Raw genomic sequence first — 22,963 nt, 5'->3', positions numbered from 1 at the left:
AACACTTTTTAAGAGTCAGAGCAAGGGAATAAGGCAGAATATGCTGTAGAGTCAAAGTTCATAGTCTAGGCCCACTTTAAATGGAGCAAAGCGAAATGTGCCCAGGATCACACAGTTTAAGTTGCACTAAAAGACTTTGCAGAGTGTTCAAATGAGGTTGGTTTAGTTCAAGAAACAAAGTTAGAAGGTCTGAGGCCAACCCAGTATAGAAAGCCAAGGATTTAAGGGTCCCCTTTAGCAATCTGTAGAAAGCGAGGCCAGGTAGGACACAGTACCTTAAGAGAGAGGAAGCTCCAGCGGTGGCAGTTGTTCCTGGCAGTGGTTGCAGTTCGTTGTTGCGACCAGGGGAAGAGAGGATCTCGTCAAGGAGGAAACTTGGAGTCGTTCCACTGCCTAGGGAGGAAACCAGTCGCAGAGTTCCCGATTAAAAGGTGCAGTCCTTTTATTCACGGTCAAAGTGGTGAAGCTTGGCTATCCGGCCGCTGGGGTGCTTCTCAAGGGCGATTCGACCAAGAGACGTCTTTGGAAGGTGAAAGAGGCAAACTGGTTGGTCCCACCAGCTCATGGGGAGAAGACTCATGCAGCAGAAGATCTTCTCTTGTCGTTGGGAAAGTGGTGAGTTTGTTGCAGCAGGGCTTCCCCGGTGGTGTCGTTGTAGCAGATGGCTCAGCTTCTTCCCTCTTTGGATTCTTAGGTCCTGTGGCGACTTCTGAAGTTCCAGTCCCAAAGGCCCTGCTTTTATGCAGAACACCCCCCATTCATCAGCCTAGCTGTCAATCACACATGCTAAGTGGTGAGCCGGGTGGCTCACCACTCGGCCAATCAGAGAAGAGTGCGACTTGAGTTGCTATGGCAACTCAGTCCAGGGTGCCAAATTCCCCCTCCACCCCTCCTATGGAACCCAGACAGAGTGGTACCATTTGGAGGGCTTCTGTGGAGAAGCCCTCCAAAATAGTGGAACAAAGGGCTCGACCTTGGTCTGAGTTACAGAGACGTATACACAAATGCCATTTTGGAACTGAGTTCTGGCAAAAAGACCCAACGTGGATTTAATATTAAATAAATAAAGCAGCGGTATCTTTAACATTGCACCAAAAAGTGGTGCGTTTAAAATCAATGGGAAAATCCCATAGAGAATATTCCGAAGGAATATTTTGCGTGGTAACCACTGCCACCAGCCAGAAACTCGACAAGGGGGGACTGCACAGTGCCCCCTTGGAAACACACCCAGGGGCAATCGAATTACCCCTACCAGTACTTCCCCAATATGATGGTGTGTACTGGCTCTGTTCACAATGTAGGACTAGTAAATTCAATGGTGACTTTACATGCTCTGGGAGACAGTAGTCAGTCCCAGGGTATGGAGTCTATGTTTGGGGGTCACTGTGAAACCCATGTGTTACTGCACTGAGGGTGCTGTGTAACACACATACAAAAACAGATGATTCCCTATGGAGTAGAAAGAGGTTACCCCATTGCCCATGGACACATAAAAAGCACCTCAAATCATGTCTAAGAGTGGGAGGAAAAGAGTCTCACTCTTAGCAGGAGAAAAAAACAAATCCCAGAAATCCAGCAAAGCTGCTGGGGGACTCACTAGGTTTGGGAAATTCTCCCTAACAAATACACAAAAGGCTACCATTGACACATCATGCGACAGAGTGCAACCCAGAAGGGCGTTATGTGATAGTCCATGGGAGACTAGCTAAAATGGAAGTCCTACTCATTAATGTGTACGGCCCAAATGTAAATGACCCTGACTACTACACTTCAGTCTTTCAGAAATGCGCAAAATACTCTACAGCACACCTAATTAGCGGTGGAGATTTCAATACAATACTCGATACGAAGCTGAATAGCACGTCCAGCACCCCCTGGGCGCTCACCAATGCTGCCCGCACGGTACATACACACATAGCAGACCTGGACTTGCGAGCTGTATGGCGATCGCTACATGGTCCACGGCGTGCATACGCCACCTAATCATCTGTGCATGACATGCACTCTAGGATTGACATCTGGCTGGTATCACAGAGGGTGCTAGGCTGGGTAACAGAGGCAACAATTCTGCCTAGAACATTATCGGACCACTCACCGGTATTGATATCTATGGCCACTCCCAAAGTCTCCCCACAAAGATTCCCATGGAGATTTAAAGCAGCTGCTCAGATCAGGTGGACAAAACTAGTATGACCCAGCATATCACTGAATATTTTGAGAACAATGAAGGCTCGGTTGAATGCCAGGCTATCCTATGGCAAGCATTTAAAGCATATATTAGAGGCGTAGCCATTTCAACAGAGCTTGGGGTACTCAAAGACATCAGGAGAGAGCTGGGAAGGCGGGAGGAGAGTATAGCCAAACTACAGGAACAATATGCCACTGACCTAGCGGCACAGACTAAGTTAGATATTAAAACCCAACTAAAGGAATGCAGGGCATCGGCAGACCGGGAAATATGTTATTTTGACAGGCCAGCAGCTGCAAGATGAAATGAGAAACAGAACGGCCTGGCAAACTCTTAGCGAAGATGGTAAGAGGAGAAAGCGGAAACACAAACATCCCATGCATAACTATGGCAGATGGCGTAGTTGTTACGGATCAGAAAGAAATAGAGAAAGTCTTTTCTGACTTCTACGCCGGCCTATACTCACCCCAGAGCGCAGCCACGGAAGAGGAAATAGACAGGTACCTAGCAAAAATACCCACTACATTTTTATCCACTGAAACTAGGGACGCTTTGGAAAGCCCTCTAACAGAGACCGAGATAACGGAGGCGGTTAAATCATTGCCGAACAGGAAGGCACCGGGCTCTGACGGGGTTGGGCGCTGAATTCTGTAAAGAATTTGCAGAGATATTGGTACCCCAACTTCATGATGTGTGGACCGAGGCCGTAAAAATACGGGCAAATTGCCTGAAACGACTCGGGAAGAAATTATAACCCTGCTGCTCAAGCCAGGGAAGCACCCTGGGGAATGCAGATCCTATAGACCAATATCACTGATGAATACAGACTCAAAAATATTTGCAAAAATATTAGCCACACGGTTGAATCCTGTACTGGGCAGATCCACGGCAACTAATATACGTTGTTGCTACAACATCCTCACCTCGATCCCGAAAAATATGCATGAAGTGGCATTGGCTCTAGATTTGCAGAAGGCCTTTGACCCCGTATACTGGCCATTCCTGTTCAGGGTTCTGAATAACTATGGGTTTGGACCTAACTTTATAGGCTGGGTTTGGATACTCTACACGCAACCTTACGCCAGAGTATGCATCAACAGGCTTTGGAGGATAGCTGAGCGGCAACGTTCTTGCCTTGGAAACAAGACGACTTGAAGCCACACAGGTTCGATCCCCGGGTCCGCGCTTAGAAACCCCTGGATATTAAGCGCATTATCAATAACCTATCATATCACATCTTTCAGTGATATTTGATCTGCCGGGGGCACCCTTCAGGGCTGCCCACTTTCACCCCTTCTATTTGCGCTGGTAATAGAACCACTCACAGACCTACTGAGGGCCAGACACTGCAGGGTCGGGATCCCGTTGGCTGGCAAAACATATATGCAGATGATACAATGCTATATTTAAGAAACCCGTACACTAATTTGAGGAAGGTACTGCACGCGGTTAAGGAATTTGGGGAACACTCCGTTCTGAAACTCAACTGAACCAACTCCGAGATGTTCCCTCTCACAGAGGCAACCCTACAACCCACAGAATTACATGGACTCAAATGGGCCCCCAACCAGGTAAAATATCTAGTCGTGGAAATAGCACACACAACACAACTTGTTCATACCCTAAATTACGGGATGTTAATAGAGGCGCTCTGCGATAAACTTGATTGCTGGAAATGCCTCCCAATCTCACTTATGGGCAGACTCACTTTGATTAAAATGATCATACTACCCAAGTTATTTTACCTTTTCAACACTGTCCCAGTATGGCCAGGCAGATCACTCTTTTCCAAAATCCAAGGGGCATGCAAGGCATTCATATGCAATGGACATCCTAGAATAAGTTGGCAAACACTTACCAAATCGTATCCACAAGGGGGACTTGCTGCCCCCAACTTTGAATTATATTATCTCGCAGTAAAGGCTCCCTATGCAACATACTGGATAGAAGGTAACCCTTGTGCACCGCACGCAGCCATTGAGACACATACACTGGGCCCAAGAAAACTCTTACACAGAGCAGTGAAGCGAAGACCAGAAACGATAACACCATTAACCCAGCACTGGTAACATGCACCGCCTAGGCCAGAATGGCAGGACAAACCGGACACACTGTTTTGTATAATCCGAATATGATACTGTGGGATGCACCCTACCTTCCCCCAACACAAGATAAAACACTCGCCACACACTGGAAAGACAGGAATAAACCGTTTTGGGGACCTATTCTCAGATAAACAATTTGTCAGTTGGGAGATCAAAATGACCATAGGGGATAACCCTATACCGAGTCTACAATATCTCTGACTGTGCTCTGCTATGGCAAACATATAGGAGACATTTCCAACTGAACCACAGGCACATCTGGGCCTGGGTTCTATATTTACAGCAAACATAACTAAGACATCTGCTTCCACGCTGTATAAAATAGCATTGTCAGCCAGAGAGGTACTGACCCCAGACACTAGAGGGAAATGGGAACACGATCTAGGCCACACCATTACGGATAACCAGTGGACACAACTGTGTGGACTGACGAATATATCTTAGAACTCAAGGTACTGTCTTATACACTATAAGATACTACACAGAACCCCTTACACCCCGGCCAGACTTAAGAGCATATATCCTACGACAGATGGGAGGTTCCCAAGATGCTGGAGCGAGGAGGCAGACCTACTACACATGTTATGGGCGAGCACACGGTTAACTGAGTACTGGGCAGATGTGTGTAGTGCACTGGATGAGATGTCAGATCAGCCTATTGAATGGAATCCAGATGTGATTGTTGGGAACAGTGAGCAAAATGACATGGCGCAAGTTTCTTAATCTTAGTTTTTTACTTGCCAAGCGGGCAATACTGATGCGTTGGAAATGTAAAGAACCACCCACGAAGAGTGAATGGGAGAAAGACATGACATGGGCGAATGGCGAATGACTGTGAGGAAGTATATGCCGGTCTATTACCCACGCAAAACCGCCCTAGGGCAGGTACAGGCAGTATGTTTCCTATAAATGTGAAAGAGAAGAAGACTCAGGCGGATAGTAATCGTTAATGTAACATGAACCCAATATGTAAGATGTTGAATAATAGTAATAGTAACAATGTAATGTAGATGATAAAATTATGTAACTGTGCAAGTTAAAATAGAGTTTTTAAAAAAGAACTCGGGATCTGAGAGTCCTTCGTCGACTACAGATTAATAATTGGTGTACAGCAGACAATTCAGACTGTATCGTTATTGGATGTGGTTACAGTAGTTTGCCTTTGTTTTTTAACAGAATTACATATTTACAGGATATGCCCTCGTCCACTAAGCTTAGAATTGTTTTGAATTGATCTCTTTATTCCTGCTTGCTTTTATTTAATATTTTTGATCTTATTTGCTTTGTTGCTCAATTTGTTTGTTATTTAGAATATTGTGCTTTGCTTTTGGGCTATTGATTTCTGTATTTGTTTGTTTTGTCGGCGCCCTCATGCCTCAGGGTCAATGGTGCGCGGTATAAATAAAATAAAATCTCCAAGGCTGACTCACAGATATGACACTGAAAGCTTTTCACGACTGCATACTTCCTTCCCCATGTTCTCCAAAATTGACCTTTTTGTTATGATACATGCTTATACGTACTGTTTCATGGTATGCAGTGATTATATCGAATACAAAACAACTAATGAAATAATAACGAATGAAAAAACAACTAATTCCAAAATAACTAATTTTGAGAAAACTAAAAATGGGGTGGTGAGAGGGAATAGTGGTTTTGGGCGTGGGGGAAAAGTATTATTAAAAAAAAAGGGGGGGGGCTTTGTGGGGATTCTCCCCATCCCCGAAAACCATGAAAAATGAATTAGTTATTTGGGAATTGTTCATTTTGTATTTGTTATTTTTTCATCAGTTATTATTTCATTAGTTATAATTGCATTTAACCCTGTTTCATGGGTGGAGAATTAATTTAGCCACTCAGTTTGTATAAAAGGATGAGCCAGGCTTGGGAGGGGCAGAGCAGAATGCAGTCTTCCCATGTACTGGTGTGATTGCATTAGAGCCCCTTTCTCTCTACCGTTGGTCTCCTGTGTATTATTTGTGCCCGAGTGCCTGGAATGCCTAAGATGTTGTGTGGGAGCAGGACGAGCCTGTAATAATCGGGTGAGACACCTGAATATATACTGGCCCTGAAGTCATATGGGGTGTGTAGATGGGTCGAACACACTTTTTCTTCGAAGCATTACATTTGATACTCTTGGTTCCAAAAAGTCATTTCCCTTGGCTTTCTTAAGCCCCCAGTCAGGCTTTCTCTGTATCTAGAATAGTCACAAGCCTTAATGTATTTTTAAACAATCGCACAATGTTCACATTAGGTCCCCCTCATCTGGGCTCAGACCTCCAAAGCGCTTGCCACTTTAAACAGAGACTTCAGAAGCGCAATCTCGTCTCGCTGCGGCACTCTGTCAGGGTGTACTGTAAGCGCAGGCTTTACATCTTCACAGTTTGCACTGCGTTGCACTCAGGCTGGCGCAAACGCCAATTTTACAATGACCAACTTTCTGCAATGTGTCAAGGACTTTTTCGATTGTACAAGGGATTTGACTTGACCCTTGTATTACCACCTTAACACCTTATACCAGCCTTCCCTATGACCTCCTGGTACTTGTATTTTCTTTTACTCACAATATTCAACACAATCTCTTTATTCAGGAATGGGGTACCTGTCTGAGCACTACGACTGAACGCCCACGTGGGGCCGTACCACTCGGACTCTGGTACCAAGTTTGCTTTCACAGTTCATTAAAGACCTTTTGTCTATTTATCTTCTTACTGTTGTCAATGCAACCTTGAGCATGGCACAAGCCGGTCGACCATCAGGTTATTTCAGACTCAATGGCTGTGCTGTTCTCATTGGCGGTTCCCTTTGCCGCTGGAGTCAAGGACGGTACCTTGATGGCAACCATGCCTTCCCGCCCTGGCTATCAGTGCGGGAGGGTGCCATGTACTGCTGACATCTGTCGCACCACCCGCCAGCTGCGATTCCCGGTTTTGTGTATTTTCCATCAGAGGCTTTGCGGTTCTGGCTTAAAAAGGGCAAGGGCAACTCCCTCCTTGACGTTCTTTCAGGTCTCGCCGCCTTTCTCCTCCGTTTGAACTGCCATCCTGGCATCGCTGCTTCCTCATGCATTCGGCCTGCTCAGATTGTGCTCTTGCGCTTTGCCTTTTAACCTGTGGGGAAGAGAAAGGGCAGTCAGGTGTGTGCAGTTATCAGCAATTGACTGACTCTGCCTGACCCTTTTGTTGGGACATGTAAGGTATACAGTTCTGGTGTTAGTTCGTTTTGCTTAAAAACTGGGACACCCTAGCGGGAATTCATAAGGCATTATATCCCTTGTATTCCCCTGGGGATTATTTCTACCCTTAGTTTGTTAACCCTCATCCTAGGGGGTGTTGGTAAACTCAGAGTGGTGAGATTTGTAGGGTTTGTGAAATGAATAGGGGGGATTGTGGGAACAGTGGTGTTTGGTTAAAGCAGATGGGGAGCTTGTGAAAAAATAGAGGGACAGAGAGAAGAATGACAGAGTATTCGGGTAGGCAACCAGAAGATCGGGATTCTGTGAGATGTTTCCCGCTGTAACAGGATTTGGGTTGGTAAGGGAGATTCATCATAGGGAAAGGTTGGTTTGGAACAGCCTATAAAAGCCTCAGGGACTTCATCATCCTCTTCCCCTGTGTAATACTGCCTCTCACCTGGGGCATTCCCCCGAGCATAACCCCGGGCTCCCCTACCCAGGTGATCCTCCCTCGCTTGTCCACCCCCAGGGTTGGGATCTGAGAGCGCCAGCCTTTTCCTGGCCCCCTGAGTAAGGGATTCTTGGGGTCTAATTGGGAGACCACCCTTAGGTTTCTCACAGAGCCTATTCATCTACATTCACACAGCTGCTGAGCATTGGTACAATACGGTGGTAATGAGGTCACGGGCCATGGTGTGCTCCATGTATGACTGGTGGTATCACTTCCGGAGCCATGGAGGAGTAAGTCCTGACATTGGGTAGTCAGGGAAACTCCCCCTGCTGGGGAAAGATGTTCTCAAGACTACTAAAGCTGCCAATGAATATCAAAGATGAAATATCTGTGAGAGGAGAATCTGTCAGAACATAACAGAAGGTAAGTTATTTGTTTTTCTGTGGGCATGTACCCTATTTCCCATTGACACCACATTCACATATACATAACCTCCTGGCACGCACATGCAAATTAACTCTTTTGATTGATACGGAGTTGCAAAACATACTACTTTGTGCATTGCATATTTCTATGGACATATGAGTTGATATATCCATAAATTGATCGGTCAGTAACTGATGAAATTCAAATTTTGATATAAATGTTTCATAGATGTTTGAGACTGCCACATAGCTAGCAAAAGAATATGTATATTGTGTATGGTACATACAGTAAGTGAATAAACTTGATATGGCAATGACTGTCTATGGAATAATGAGATAGTGACACCTGGAATGTTTTTCTCTGCTGACTGTTCTGTAGCGTTTGATGGATGCGTTACAATTGGAACCAGATGAAATGAAAAAGCAACTTGTAGAAAATTCTCGTAAATTGACAGTTTTAAGAGTAAATGAAAATTCTCTGACAAGACGGTTTACTACACTTCTTGAAATGGAACACCACCTGCGGAAGGAAAACTGCAAACTGAAGACTGAATTAACAGAAATGGAGTTTGCCGTAGAAGATAGAATTGGCTACTTACAAAGATACAAGGTGCTGGTTGGTTGCTTATTTATTTACACGTCATAATTTCCCTTTTGTTCACTTAAAATTTGCATTTTTTGCACTTCAATGTTTTTTAGATCCTCCATCCCTTTAGTGTTACTCTAAAGGTGAAATAGGCAGATTCTTTAGAGAGTACCCTTTAGTTTAACTTTAGACAGCAAATCTCTTTTCTGTCTTTGTTCAAGTCCGGTGTCTTTGTTAAATTCAAATCATGAGAAAGTACATCAGAGTAGGTAGGTTTTGGTGTTCTTCTTGAACCTCAGGAGATCTAGTATGAGACAGAGAAATCGGTAGAGTGCCACAGTTTTCTTCCAGTATATGAGAAGGTTTGTCCTCCCTTGATTTGTGGGACACTCAAAATTCCTCTGTCAGTATGCTTTCCCTACACTTGCAATTTGTTATCCACTCTTTCCATAAAACCCACAGATGCGTTTACTGCTAGCTGAATTATGTTATGAGGCTCTATCAATTTTCCTTAATATATGTGTTGTGGGAAGCAACGCCTCTTGTCTTCTTTAATCTGAAAAACAGAGAAATACACCTAAAGTTCATTCATATTTATTGTACTCCAATCAAACTGTTTTCTGTATGTGTCTCACCTTTGCTGAATTGCTGAAGGGTTTGTGCTATCCTGGGTATATTAGGACAGATATTTTGGCCATGCCCCTTGGTACAAATGAGTGCTGACAAAACTGCATGCATTTTAGGTGCAAAGTTCTTAAGACACCTACTTCTTTGTTGTTTTGGGAAGAAATGAAGGAATGTGTGGAGGGTGATATTTGAAAGCATCTAGGGTACACAATCTTAATTTAAGTAAAAGACATGTTGCAAATCACAGTCCACAAATCACTTCCATAGATCAAATAAAATACAACGTTGAACTAAATTGTGTGTTGTCCGTCAGCAGTTCTTTCTCAGTAAATCAAACAGACATTACATTTCAGTAGTCCTGCGGCCCATTCGCAACACTTCTCAATGCCCATCCATCTCCTGCTGTTAGCGGGAGAGGTAATCACAGAATGGTCCCCAAATATCCTTAGGGTGACATGATCTCACAGCCATTGCAGCATATTCTTCCTCCCTCTCATTGACATATGATGGCTCCCTGAGCCACTCCCAGAATGGGGGAGCTGTTTTAGACTTAGTGTTTCAATATGCATACGGCGAAGTGTTATAAGTCTTCCACAATGTTTGGAGGACTTTGCAGACCTATTCTTCATTCCCTGTTGAGGATTGCTACACTACTACTGTGTCTTTAAGATACTACCCAGAAGCACCTGCACACTTTAGAATCCCAGACATGTGCAAAAGTGAAGTTTTATAAGTGTTCCATAGTGTTCGGCGGGGCGGCATTGACAGGTGAGATCAGTATTTTGTGCTCTGTGCTCTGTGTGCTGTGTCCCATACCCTAACCTACCACCTGAGCAGTCTACTATTTACGTGATTTTATCCTGAGATCTCGTGGCCAGGCAGTAAAACTGCCTTATTGCTCCCTACATAAACCTTAGAAAGGAGTGTTTTAGTTTATCTGGAGTAAACAGATCTGAGTCTGTTGTCTTTCTCTACGGAGGTGGACCCAGTTGTTAACTTACCCTGCGGTGGCGTGCTGGCAGAGAGTTTTGGTGTTCTGGCATTTTGGTGAGAGAGCGGTCTGCCTCTGGGCTCCACCAGCCTCATTGGTAAGCAGCAGTAGCACGGTGCTCTAACAATTTGAACTGTGGATTCGTATTCCTCTATTTTGGACTTTGCCCCTCCCCCTTCTTTTGTGAGTGTCACACAATGGGGGAAAAGGTAATCAATATAATTAATACAATTGAATCAGACACCAGCAGCGAGACTAATGGAGAGACTATCGTTTGTAACTCAATGGTCGCTATAAATAAAGATGTCTCTAGCTCTGAAACAATAAATCAGCATCTTCCACTATCCAGGAACAAAAACGAGTCTCTGCACAGGCTTGCCTCCAATGAACAGTAATACTAATTGACAAAACATACAAAAAGAAGCTTGTTGTAAAGATGCTACCACTGACTGTTTCTCAGCACAAGCCTCCAAGGAGCAACGTGAGGTGATTGATCTTTGCTCTGATTCTTGCATTGATCTAGCCGAGAAGCTCACTGAGGAGCTTACCAAGGAGCTCACTGCAGCAGTCCCCTATCTTGGCTCCAAGACCATTGAGACGGTCGTAAGAGCTTTGATTGTTTCTAACAGGGGGAACAACTTGGACTTGGTTGAACCTACCTCTAGCACACCGTCACCTTCATCTAGTGCCTCCTTTATCTACCCTTCTCCTTCGCGCGGGGCAGTCCCAAGATGAACAAAATGACCAAGATACCTCTCAACTACAACCAGAGCAGGAGAAGGGTATGAGAACAAATATATCAACTAACATGCAGCTATCCCTCGATCGGCTCTTCCTTGAATCGGTAGAGGAGAGGCCAACTGAGGGTGCAATTGGTCTTGTGCGTGATGCCAACAATGAGGATGGCGAGGATGCAGATCTAAGCACAAACTCTCAGGATGACAATGCAATCAGTTCCTCAGCCTCTCCGTTCTCAGTACTGGAGTAACTTTTGATGCAATCAACAGGCAAAAGTGACGTCCTGGATATTAAGTCAAATTATGCATCGACTTTGAAAGAGTTGGGGGGCATGGCTACAGGGCCATGCTGTCGGACGTTACTTTGAGTGCTCCTGCCGATCCAATGATCCTGTCCAATTTCAGAGGCTGCACAGTGCGGTCACGCACAGAAACTGAGCAGTAGGCACATGAAGTAATGGAGCAGTGACGGATGTGAAATAAGAGGCTGGCTAAGGTGTAGTCAGGTAATGCGACTTGAAGAGAGTTTGCAGACTAAAAACATCTGAAGAAACAAGATGGCGGACAAGCGCAGCAAAGAACCGAGTGAATCCTGGGCACAGCAACATATGGACCCGGTGAGAGAGGCCACTGGCGAGCAAAATATACTGAGCCGGACCTCGGACGAGAGCAGGAGCTGGACCGGACTGTGCTGGGCCTGTGATCGAAATGCAAAAATAGAAGCGGTGCCTTCTGTGACAACGTAGGCATGACTAGCTGTCCCGGAGCAAGACGAGAAGGTCGGCCCCCTTACCCACAAGAGCGCGGCTGTTAAACTGGAAGAGGTTGCAATAAATTAGGGACGTGATCCACACAGGTTGTGTGTGAAATAAAAATACAAAAGTGGCAAGCCTCGTAGGTTCCTCGGTTGGAAGTGCGGATGTAGCAAGACCATTGAGGACAACAAAGGCAGCTGATGGCGTCGGAGACCCCGCGTGCAGCCAAGATATAGCTGCACCGAGCAGAGGCAAGATCGATCCAGAGGAAATGTGCATGTTCAAAGTGAGGGATAAGTATGGCGGCACGGACAGCCACAACACATGTTATCGGGTAAACATTAAGGAATACATTGTACGGACGCATCCCGCACGGAGCAACAGTGGCTGCAAGCACAAGGCAGTTTACAGCTGCAAATTGGCACGATTGCCAGGGGAAAGACGCCGGAGGACTTTACAAAGCAGGGTTGCTGCTGGGAAGAAGACGCTGACTGCTAAAGCCAACAGAGAAGGAAAGCAGGGCTCGGATGCCTGCGCTGTACAGGAGGGAAACCTCACCCCCCGAAAAAAAAACAGACTGCTGCTGAGAGCTCTGGCATAGCTGTTGCCCCTGGCCACCCGGGAAGAAGACTGGCCCGTGGGCCAATGCCCACGTTGCCGGCCAGAGGCTGGGAAACAGCAGAACAATAGCTGCCTCCGGCCGGACGGTGACACCACACCGGCCGAGTCACAAGGTAAGACAGACGGGGTGTGTGCTGTCACCCGCTGCTTGGCAGTATCACTCCAGATATACACCAGACTCCCACCCAGCCCCTCATTTCTACGCACTGTGTGTGGGGAAGTAAACATTTGCTAACGGGCAGGATGAGGCCGACTGTGGGGAAGACTGAATCAGCGATGTGTGCGCTCATAAATTAATATTGGCCTGCAAGCGAAACGAGGCGGACCGTAGGTAGAACGGATCCCGTCTGCTGTGTACAGGCAGACCAGAAAGGAAGCTGGCTTGACTGAATCCAGCGGGGGAGGACCAGAGAGGCGGCTGGCCCACGGAGGACAAACAAGCAGCAAGGTGGCCCGCAGAGGAAGCAAGCCTGGGGGGAATACTCAATACGCGGACTGTGCACGATTCATGGGGCTGACAACTCAATAGTAAAACAACAAGGCAGACTCACCGAGAGCATGGCCCAAATGCTGGCAGAATCTGCAGAATGAACACTAGCCCAGCAATTGAAGGAAAGAAGAGCCAGTACTGTATCCAAGTAAACTGTCACAACAGTGAGTGCCAATAACAACATGGGCCTGGCAAAGTGGCATACAAGGTAGCCCAACATGGTGTGAGAGCAGTGCTGTTGTGCACAGTTACCGACCACTGCAGAGTGGTTGATCTTGCTGAACAGGAGAGGGCTGCAGCGCGCACCAGCACCCAAGCACAAATTCTACCTGGACACACGGGACAGGGTACAGCACAAACACGATAGGTCACAAAGGAGTGGCGCAGTTGGCGCAAACCAGATAAAGGTTGAAGGTCCACACGGAGGGGACGTGGTTCGAGATGCCACGAGGAGTAACTAATAGATACGCCACAGTACCCCAGTAGAATATAGGCACACCCGCCTGAAGTTACATACCGGAGAGCAGTAGAAGCTACACACCTGAGCGGCACGAACACTAGCACGTGAGCTGAGAATCGGGACAACAACAAAACATGGCATCTAAACCTCTAAAGGTTAAAGGGAAGGCATTCACCAAAACTGCATATAAATTACCGACCCCACCAAAAGACCTAAAACCCAGCAGAGAGCCCAGCCCAAATGACCTCAACATCTCAAAGGCAGCAGCCCACGGCAAGCGTAGATCAGCAGATCCTTGCGGCCATAGATTCTCGGTTGGAGTTGCTTGAAGCTAAAATAGACGCCATCAGCATAGATGTAAACTTGCTTAGACAGGACGCAAGGGTACTTGCTGAACGCACAGGAAAGAACACTCGAAAAGACAGTGGCAGAAAATAAGAGCAGCCTCAAGGACACCTCCAACGAGGTCAGGGTACAGCAGCAACAGGTGTGTAATCTGGAGGACCGAGCCCAAGATGCGGAAGGCAGAGCTAAACGCAATAATGTAAGAATGATTGGTCTCCCGGAAGGAGAAGAAGGTGCGAACCGGACGGAATACATTGAGACCCTGTTACCGAAAGAAATCGGTCCGGGAGCCCTCACGCAAGGCCTCATGGTTGAAAGAGCGTATAGATCATTGATGAGGAAACCACTGCCTGGGACCTGGATACTGAACTACCGGGATAGAGAAAAGATCCTTTAATACTTCCGCAAAGGTGGGACTATCCAACGAGCGTCTGCCACAATAACTGCATATCCAGATTACACCTTACAAGTGCAGAAACTAATCTATGTGATTTTCCCGCGGCTGAATAACGGAAATGTTCGCATGGGAAATTAACGCAATACAAAATGTTTGTACATTTTCCATGCAGACATCCATTACAAAACAAGCCCATAACCATACAAACACACACACCCCCACCCCCTACTTAACTTTACTTACAATGCGCTGTGCCACTGCGGCGCTGGTTCCCTTTCACTTCCGTGATCAGGAACCGGCGCTGCAGGGTCTTCATTTTTTTCTTTTTGGGCAGCTGCAGAGCTGTCCCCCGCAACCCCGCTCACTATACTCTATAGTGTACTGAGCAGGGTTTTGCGGGGGATTTTATTTTTTTTACCGACCCCACCAAAAGACTTAAACACATACCACGAAAAGTTTGAACTTTTGGTAGTTTGAACTTTTCGTGGTATGTGTTTTAGGTCTTTTGGTGGGGTTGGTAATTTATATTCAGTAATTTTGGCCGATTCCGCAGAAACAGCGGATGAACTACATATCAGTGAAAAAAAGACTACAGGGAGCCTACCTGAAGGACATGTTATATCCGGCTAGGCTGAAAGTGATTCACAAAGGACGCGCAATCTTCTTTGACAATCTGGGGGACACGCAACATTTTCCATTTGGAGCATAGGCTGAAATGAGTAGAGCCGAATAGATGCACTTAGGAGACCGGGTCCACTACAAGATTACAGAGGTTGATTAATACACGACAAAGCAGCTGCATGACCCGCCAGATAGAAGCCTCAAGAAAATTAGTGGCTGAAACGCAGGAATCGACAATGTGGTGCTTACTTAAGACGGCACCATGGAAGAGCGTCCTACACCTCTGACTAGATTTGTTTATTCGGATACAGACAGTTTCGTATCCACATACTGCGCCCATACGCCATGACAAGTGGGGATGCCTGAGCGCAAGGAACTGATCTGGGCAATTGTTGCAGAGGGGGAGGGAGATGGGGTAGTTAGTTGGGAGTTAGCTTATGAATCCACAATGTATGTCGTATTTGAACATTGAACCGTTGATGCATAGGAGTACTGTTATGAGTGATGAGGGAACTTAAAATAGTATCCTGGAATGTCAGGGGTCTCAACAGTTAGATCAAGCATAATAGAATCATGACTTATTTAAGACGTAAAAAAAAAATGGATATTGCGCTTCTGCAAGAAACTCAACTTACAAATGAGAAAGCGTACTCGCTAAAAAATGGCGTGGCCGATGTGGGGTTGCCATACTCGGCTTATGCTAGGTGGGTGTTGATATGGGTGGCACCATCGGTACCTTTTGAGGCTACTTGAGACCTTTCGGGATAGAGGTGTAGGATGTTTAACGGGGTCGGTTTGAACACAGAGAAGTTTGTATTATCAATATGTATGCAGCAAACCAATCTTATTTTTGCAAGTTATACCCACTGGTAAGCCCACACATTGACAGGACATTGATATGTGGTGGAGACTTTAACCCTACGCTCAACCCTACACTTGATGGATCAGATGACAAATGTATTCACCCTGCCCCTTCTGCCAAAGCCCTCTCCACACTGTTGCAAGCATTTAAACTTGCAGACCTATGGTGGTCTCTTCACCCGCACAGTTAAGGTTACTCGCACTACGCCGCACCCCAGAACTTGCACACTAGGTTGGATTATATTTTTACTGGGGAGGCCCAACTGAGTGAATTCAAGGAGACAGAATATAAAGCATGAGTGCTGTTTGATCACGCCCTGTTGTTGATTACATGGCAGGTCCCCCCCCCCCAAAACCCCCTGCCCCAAGAGCATGCATCCCAACATGGAGACTCAGAAGTGAGGCTCTAAGGGACAAAGCATTTCGCAAATATTTGAGGCAAGGGGTGCAGGAATATTTTATGCATAACGCTGGAAGCGTAGAATCAGCGGCCATGGTATGGGAGTCCTTCAAGGTGGTGATTACGTGCACAGCGATTGCTAAGGCTAACAGGGTCCAAGCCGCAATAGACAACGACTTACGTAAGGCGGAGATAAAATTAGAAGCCATGAACGGTCAGCGAGATTTGTCCAGTGGGAGTGCTCGCAAAATGGTCGCCCTCCAGCAGGAGTGCATAGCACTCTGGGACAGGTTAAGTAACCCGAGTTATAGAAAGTATGTGGAAAGGCAACACGCCGAAGGGGACAAACCGGGACGCTTGCTAGTCTGATTATACAAAAACGAAACAGAGCAGAATGCAATTCGGGCAGTCACAGCTAAGAATGGGGAGATCTGTGAGACGCAACAAGACATAAACAAATGTTTTTATGATTTCTATAAGGCACTATACGAAGAGACATCAGATACTCGTGAGTCAGAAATAGAAGAAGCCTTAGCGCTGATAGATCTTCCACAGTTATATGCGGAAGAGGCAGACAAGCTATAAGTCCCCGTAACCAGAGAGGAGTTATAATACACCATAAGAGGGTTGCCTTCAGGGAAGGCTCCGGGCCGGATGATTTGCCAAGTGAGTTCTACAAAGAAATCATGGAGGAGATCACGCCCTCACTGTTAGCAATGCTTAATGAAGCACTAGATACCGACATGTTGCTGCTGTCTTTAAGGGAGTCAATTACAGTTCCTTTGCTGAAACCTAATAAACCCGAGATAGATTGTGGCTGTTACAGACCCCTGTCGCTGCTCAACCAAGATGGGAAGATTCTGATGCCCTTGATGGGTAACAGGTTGAAACCAGTGATTCACAAACTCGTACATCCAGATCAATTGGGTTATGTTCCAAAAAGGAATATCACATGTAATTTAAGATGTCTGCACCATGTTTTAGACCAGACCCAAGACAGTGCGCAGCTTCTGGCAGTCACTTTGCTAGATGCTGTCAAGGCATTTGATTCGGTCAAGTGGCCTTGGCTGCTAGCGGTATTGAAAGGGTTTGGTATAGGCCCCACATATATTAAATGGGTAAAGTTACTATACAGCAACCCAATGGCGAGAGTCAAGACAGGCTCCACGATATGAGAGCAATGGAGGTTTAGCAAGGGCACGAGACCGGATGGCCTCTGGTCCCCCATGTTACTTATGTTGGCTCTGGAGCCGCTGACGATATATCTATGCAAAGAATATCAGGATGCCGGCATCAGAATATTGGGTGACACGCACTTGATCTCTCTGTATGCTGTTGATATGCTTCTTTACATACAACAACCTGAGACCAACCTAGAATACATGTTAGACGTGTTTGAGCATTATGCAGACCTTTCCGGGATTACAATAAATGCGCAGAAGTCATGTTTGTTCCCCCTTGCAGGTTACAGAGGGAAGACTGAAGGCGGATTACCAAGGGTACTGATTAAATGGGAAATCGACACAATCGGTTACCTCGGACTAGACCTTTTCCACGACCCTAAAAAAGAACATGCACAGAACACACTGAAGGCGGTGAACAAAATCGAGAACTCTGAGATTTTGGGCCAAGCTGCCGCTTTCCTTAATGGGAAGGGCCATGCTGTTGAAAATGGTGGTGCTCTCGAGACTGCTCCATTATTTTACGAATGTTCCATTCAATATTCCCGAAGCCTTCTTTAAGAAACTGAATACTACTTGCCGGAGCTTCCTATAGCACAACTCGAGGGGTAGGATGTTGCTGGAGAAATTGCAGAGACCATACAAACAGGGAGGGATAAAAGTGCCGGACCTTGAGGGGTATTTTGTGGCATGCCAACTACAGTTTGTTGTCATGATCTCTGCTTCCAAAAGATCAGGACTTGCCCGACTCCCTTGGAAGCAGACCCATAACCCCTGTTCCGAGTGCCAGCCAGTCCCAATTGGGACCTTTTGGACCCTGTCCTGGCGCCAGTGGCACCAGGCTCATAAAGATGCCCAGTCCCAGCGCTGGAAGCGCCGGGCTCATAATGCTTGGGTGGACTTACCTGCAGCAGACCATGCTGCTTACTTACCTGCCAGTTGAACCCCTGATCCTCTTCTGTTTGGGACTACTTTTCCTGTTGGGTGGGGCAGGAGCCACTCCCTAGGTTCAGAACACTGGAACTCTTCTGGAAAGCAGGAACTCTTTTCTTGCCTAGGCGTGGCTGTGGAAGGAGACACCTAAGCTATTTAACTTAGGCTATTTAAACCACACCCGATGGATGAATCTTGCTTTGCGTTATTCTGCATTCTCTGCAGCAAGAACGCTCATCGTGTCTTCTGCTTCTGATCCTGGGCCTAAGGGAACAAAGGCTTACCATCCTGGAATCCAGTCTTCAGCAGCACCTGTAAAGACAAAGAAAGAACAGGTTAGCACTACAGTCTTCAGTGGCAGCGCATCTCTTACCTGGTCCATCGGCTGTCACCAACGCCTCGCGGTGCATTCCGGCATCTGAAAGACAAAGGCTTACCTACTCTTCGCATGCTCCGGAGGTCTTCGCACTGCATTCCGGCATCTGAAAGACAAAAGCTTACCAGCTCTTCGCACGCTCCGGAGGCCTTCGGCGCTGCATCCCGCATCTGAAAGACAAAAGAAGGTGCGTTTAAAGACATTGGGCAACTTTATTACTCACGTGCCATTACTCCTTCCCACGCCGAATCCAGTGGGTATTCCAGCACCCTTCAGCTTCTCTAAAGCTCTGAACTTGTACCTGCAAGATAAAAGGGACAGTTAGTGCGCATCGTGAAGCAGGCTACAAGCGCTTACTTACGTGCTTCCAGGCGCTTCTATTCCTCGCGCAGGTTCGATCCTCAACTCTCATCAGCCCGCCATCCGCCATCCCCGGAACCCTGCAAAACAAGAGATATCATTACAAAAGACTTTTAAGACATTTGAAGTGCCCAGAACTTACCGTTCGTGCAGTTAACGACGGACAGCAGTCCTCTGAGGTCAATAGGCCTGCACCCTTATCCAGTGAAGAAACTGGTTACGGCACCCTGCCCCGAGGCAGATGGAGAGCTTGGCGTTCACTTACCTAAGGTGAGGGCGTTAACCTTTGGGGTTCTACAGGAGAAGAGAAAGGGAAGAGGAGAGAGGCACCCAATAAACCCAGTTCATTAATCCCATATTTTCTATCTGCAGACATCTTACTCTTCGAGTCAGACATACAGTGCACAGAGGTCCAGCCCAAAGAGCCAACCGTGTGTTACACATCACCTTTGAAGATACGGCATTCACCCAGTCAAGACCGGCGCCTCTGCGGGAATCAGGTGAGCGTTACATTTGTCATGCCAACTACAGTTTGTCATGCACTGGCTGTCAGATGAACAGACTCTAGACACGATATTACTACAACCGCCATGCACCCCATTCTTTCTAAAGGAAATGGTATGGACCACAGCACCGTGGGATCCCAAGCCCCCACCGCCCCCGTTGCCGAAACATGGCATGATGATGTGGCATAGAGCCTACCATTATTTGGGTAAAGGAACTCCCTACTCGCCCCAGATTCCACTAGTGACGCTAAAAGGAGAAGATGAAAAATTACGGCTAAATGTTAGGAAATACCGGGAGACTAGTGGGGTAGCGACTTTGGGAGATATACTGAAATAAGGACGGGTGATGACCTTTAGCGAGGTGGTCTCGAAATTAGGAGTCCGTGAGGGGCAACACATAATCTATGCTACACTGCTTCATAGAATAAAACTGAAATGGCCAAGAGTAGAGGACATATGGGTAGAAGAGGAAACATCTGAAACTCTCTATGATATCTCTGAAGGTGGACACGGAGTGTCGAGACTGTATGAGATACTGACGCAGAGACTATATAACAATCTAATACAGATTCGGCAATGTTGGGCAGTAGATTTGCAAGAGCAGCTGTCGGACGCTGCCTGGAGCAGCACTATGGGGTACCACAAAGTGTACAGAAATGCGAAACTGCAGCTAATCCAGCTTTACGTTACTCATAGAGCATACTTAACTCCAAACAAAAATGCAGAATTTAGTATCACGGAAGAACAAGCTTTTCCGAAATGTGGCCTGATTAACGCTGACCTGAAACACATGTTCTGGGCTTGCGTGGAAATACCTCACTATTGGTAGGAAGTGACCTGGACCCTGACTAAGGTTGGATTGTCGTTAGACTTGGTTTACCCCAAGGTGTGCTTTCTAGGAATTTTGCCGAGTCCGAAGCAGGCCAGACATGCGAGTAAATTGAGAGATCTAGCATACATCCTAGCGAAGCACAGGATAGCAGTGGGGTGGAAAGCTCGTCACGGCCCATTGATAGGTGTGTGGTTGAAGGACCTCCAGAAATGGGCACTTGGAGAAACTGCTGTGTGGCAAGAGGCATCCCGTCTGGGCCAGGAGGAGCAAAACATGGATTTAGTGGCTTGGAGACAGTTGATTTAAGAACTGGTTTCCTCGATGCGAGAGAACACCCACACTCCGACAAATACACCATCACAATCTGTTGGATAGCGCTACGGAGAGAAATTCAACTAATCTAATACATATCATAGGTAGACATAATATGTGGAAGAGGCTGGGAGAAGGGAGGAGAAGTGGGAGGGGGCAGTTGTGAACAGGCGAGAGATGTGATGTACCAATATAAATGCTTAACAAAGTCTGCATGTTGTTTTGTTTGGTTTGAAAATTAATAAAATGCATTTTTTTTTTAAACGTTGAAAGTGTTGTAACCTCACTAAACACCCTACGCAAGCAGATGGGCACCTTTTCCAGCTCAGTTGATAAAATCAGCATAGACACCAGTAAACTGGTAACCCTTTCCCAGAAGCAAGCACAACTATGTGCACCATCCACAACTACCCACAATAGTGTGATTAGTGGGCCAGACAAGGACTCGGCTGTCTGGTACCAAAGGTAAAAGAGAAAAGTGGTGAGGCAGGCCACAATGTACGAACATCTGTCTGACAAGATCAAAAGGCAAGAAAAACTGTTGCAGCCAACACATTCTGAGGCTGGAAACACTGAGCCTTCATCTCACAACAATCGAATGTGCTGACTCCCACTTCACTTAACTGTGTATCATATTCCTCTCTAGCAGTGAAGGATGCGTCGGCTCAAGCTAGCGACACCGCTGCGAAGACACTGCAGCCGCCGGCAACCCCCCAGTCGGTTAAGCAACTACTGCAACACAATTGTGATAACCGAGAGTTCAAGCAGTAATATGAAGCCTCTAAGTCTATGAAAGTACTCACTCGCTGACTTCGTGACTGGTCAAACAAAAAATCCAGCATAACAGTGGCAAGCGAGGATCCATCAAGACTGGGAAAGGACTCACTCGCTGCAGTCTCAGGTACTACGTTTCATCCACCAACAAGGGGCTGGGAGAATTTCTGATCATACCAGAACTGAGTCCACAACTATAGTGGACACTGTCAGGGCCTTGAAGATTGAGAGGGTCTTCTGAAAAGGTCAGAACTTGTTCCTCATCCAGACACTCGTAATGGATATTTTGCACAGCATCATCCCATTACGCAATATCCATAGTAGTGATATTGCCATAGTAGACATCCGTGAAGATGTCAGCCATGCTACATCAATGGTGCATTTCTTCACTGAGAATTCTCTCCTTTGTACCCTGGAACACTGCCATTCTTTCTACAAATTGGGCTATGAATGCTCCGTGATTGTGACAAGAGATCCTCGCTTATATGGACCATATGGATTGGCAAGCAGACCCGTGAATGGAATTGGACAACCAACCACACAACCAAACGTTGTCAGAGCACCCCACTCAAATGCAACCCCCAACGCACCAAGGACCCCTTTTAAACTCATTGCCAACAAGAATCAGCAGAAACACAGAAGAGAACAGTAACAAAGGGGAGCTGTCAGCAGAAGATTCACATTGGTCGTGGCTGGCCAATATGATGGCAAGCCGGGTGAATTTGCGTTCCTATCCTTGGCTCTGTTCCACAGTTTCTTCTGCTAAGCTGGCACACCCGAGGCTCAACACACCTGTTTTGCTAACATGGCCTATTTGAACACATAGATCAACTGAGCATCATAGCATTACAAGAAACTTGGCTGATCAACCCCTTTGTAGTGGATGGAGGGCAATTGATATCTTGTCCTACAACACAAGGCATTAGAGGCCGCCCCAAAGGGGGACTGCTCCTGGGGGGGAGAAGACCAATGAGATTCATGGAGGTTCCCTGCCCCTCGTTAAACATTCTAATAGGGAAAATCACTCTTCCACAGGCTGACTCTGAAATTGTAGCCCAAGAGATAGGTGTAGTCAACATATACATAACCCTGTACACTAAGTCACCGTGAGGTGATGAGGGAGCTGAACGAATCACTGGAACAACTGAAGGTCATAGGCACACTATTGGTCTGTGGTGACTTCAATGCAATCATGCCTTCCATATTGCTATTAAAGGACGACATGCTTTGCTCTGCTTCATCACTCTCTAGGCCTAGTTTGAGCAGAGCCAAACAGGGGCTAAAATAGAGTTGTTTCATGGCAGTGGCTCGTTTCTCTATGGTTAATGGAGCAGTTCCCTTTGATTCTCCCGCTAACTTTACTTTGTCTTTGTCAGTAACAATGGGACGATAATTGAGGACGTGTGTGTGTATGGCATCACCAAGAAAGCGATCATTACCCCCTTATGGCCAAG

General features: G+C 46.4%; 1 protein-coding gene across 4 annotated transcripts in view; it reads left to right on the top strand.

Annotated features, from left to right (window-relative positions):
• CEP290 (centrosomal protein 290) overlaps positions 1–22,963 on the top strand; it is a 3,224,991-nt gene that overhangs the window by 1,087,913 nt on the left and 2,114,115 nt on the right. For all 4 annotated transcript variants that reach the window (XM_069629332.1, XM_069629331.1, XM_069629333.1 and 1 more), the window contains one exon: positions 8,724–8,954. In XM_069629332.1, coding sequence (XP_069485433.1) covers positions 8,724–8,954 — 231 coding nt within the window. The remainder of the gene's footprint in view (positions 1–8,723; positions 8,955–22,963) is intronic.

Source organism: Ambystoma mexicanum, chromosome 12 (assembly GCF_040938575.1).
Source record: "Ambystoma mexicanum isolate Mex_15411 chromosome 12, UKY_AmexF1_1, whole genome shotgun sequence".
NCBI lineage: Eukaryota > Metazoa > Chordata > Amphibia > Caudata > Ambystomatidae > Ambystoma > Ambystoma mexicanum.
Note: the sequence above shows the minus strand (reverse complement) of the source record. Positions and strands in the feature narration are given on the sequence as shown.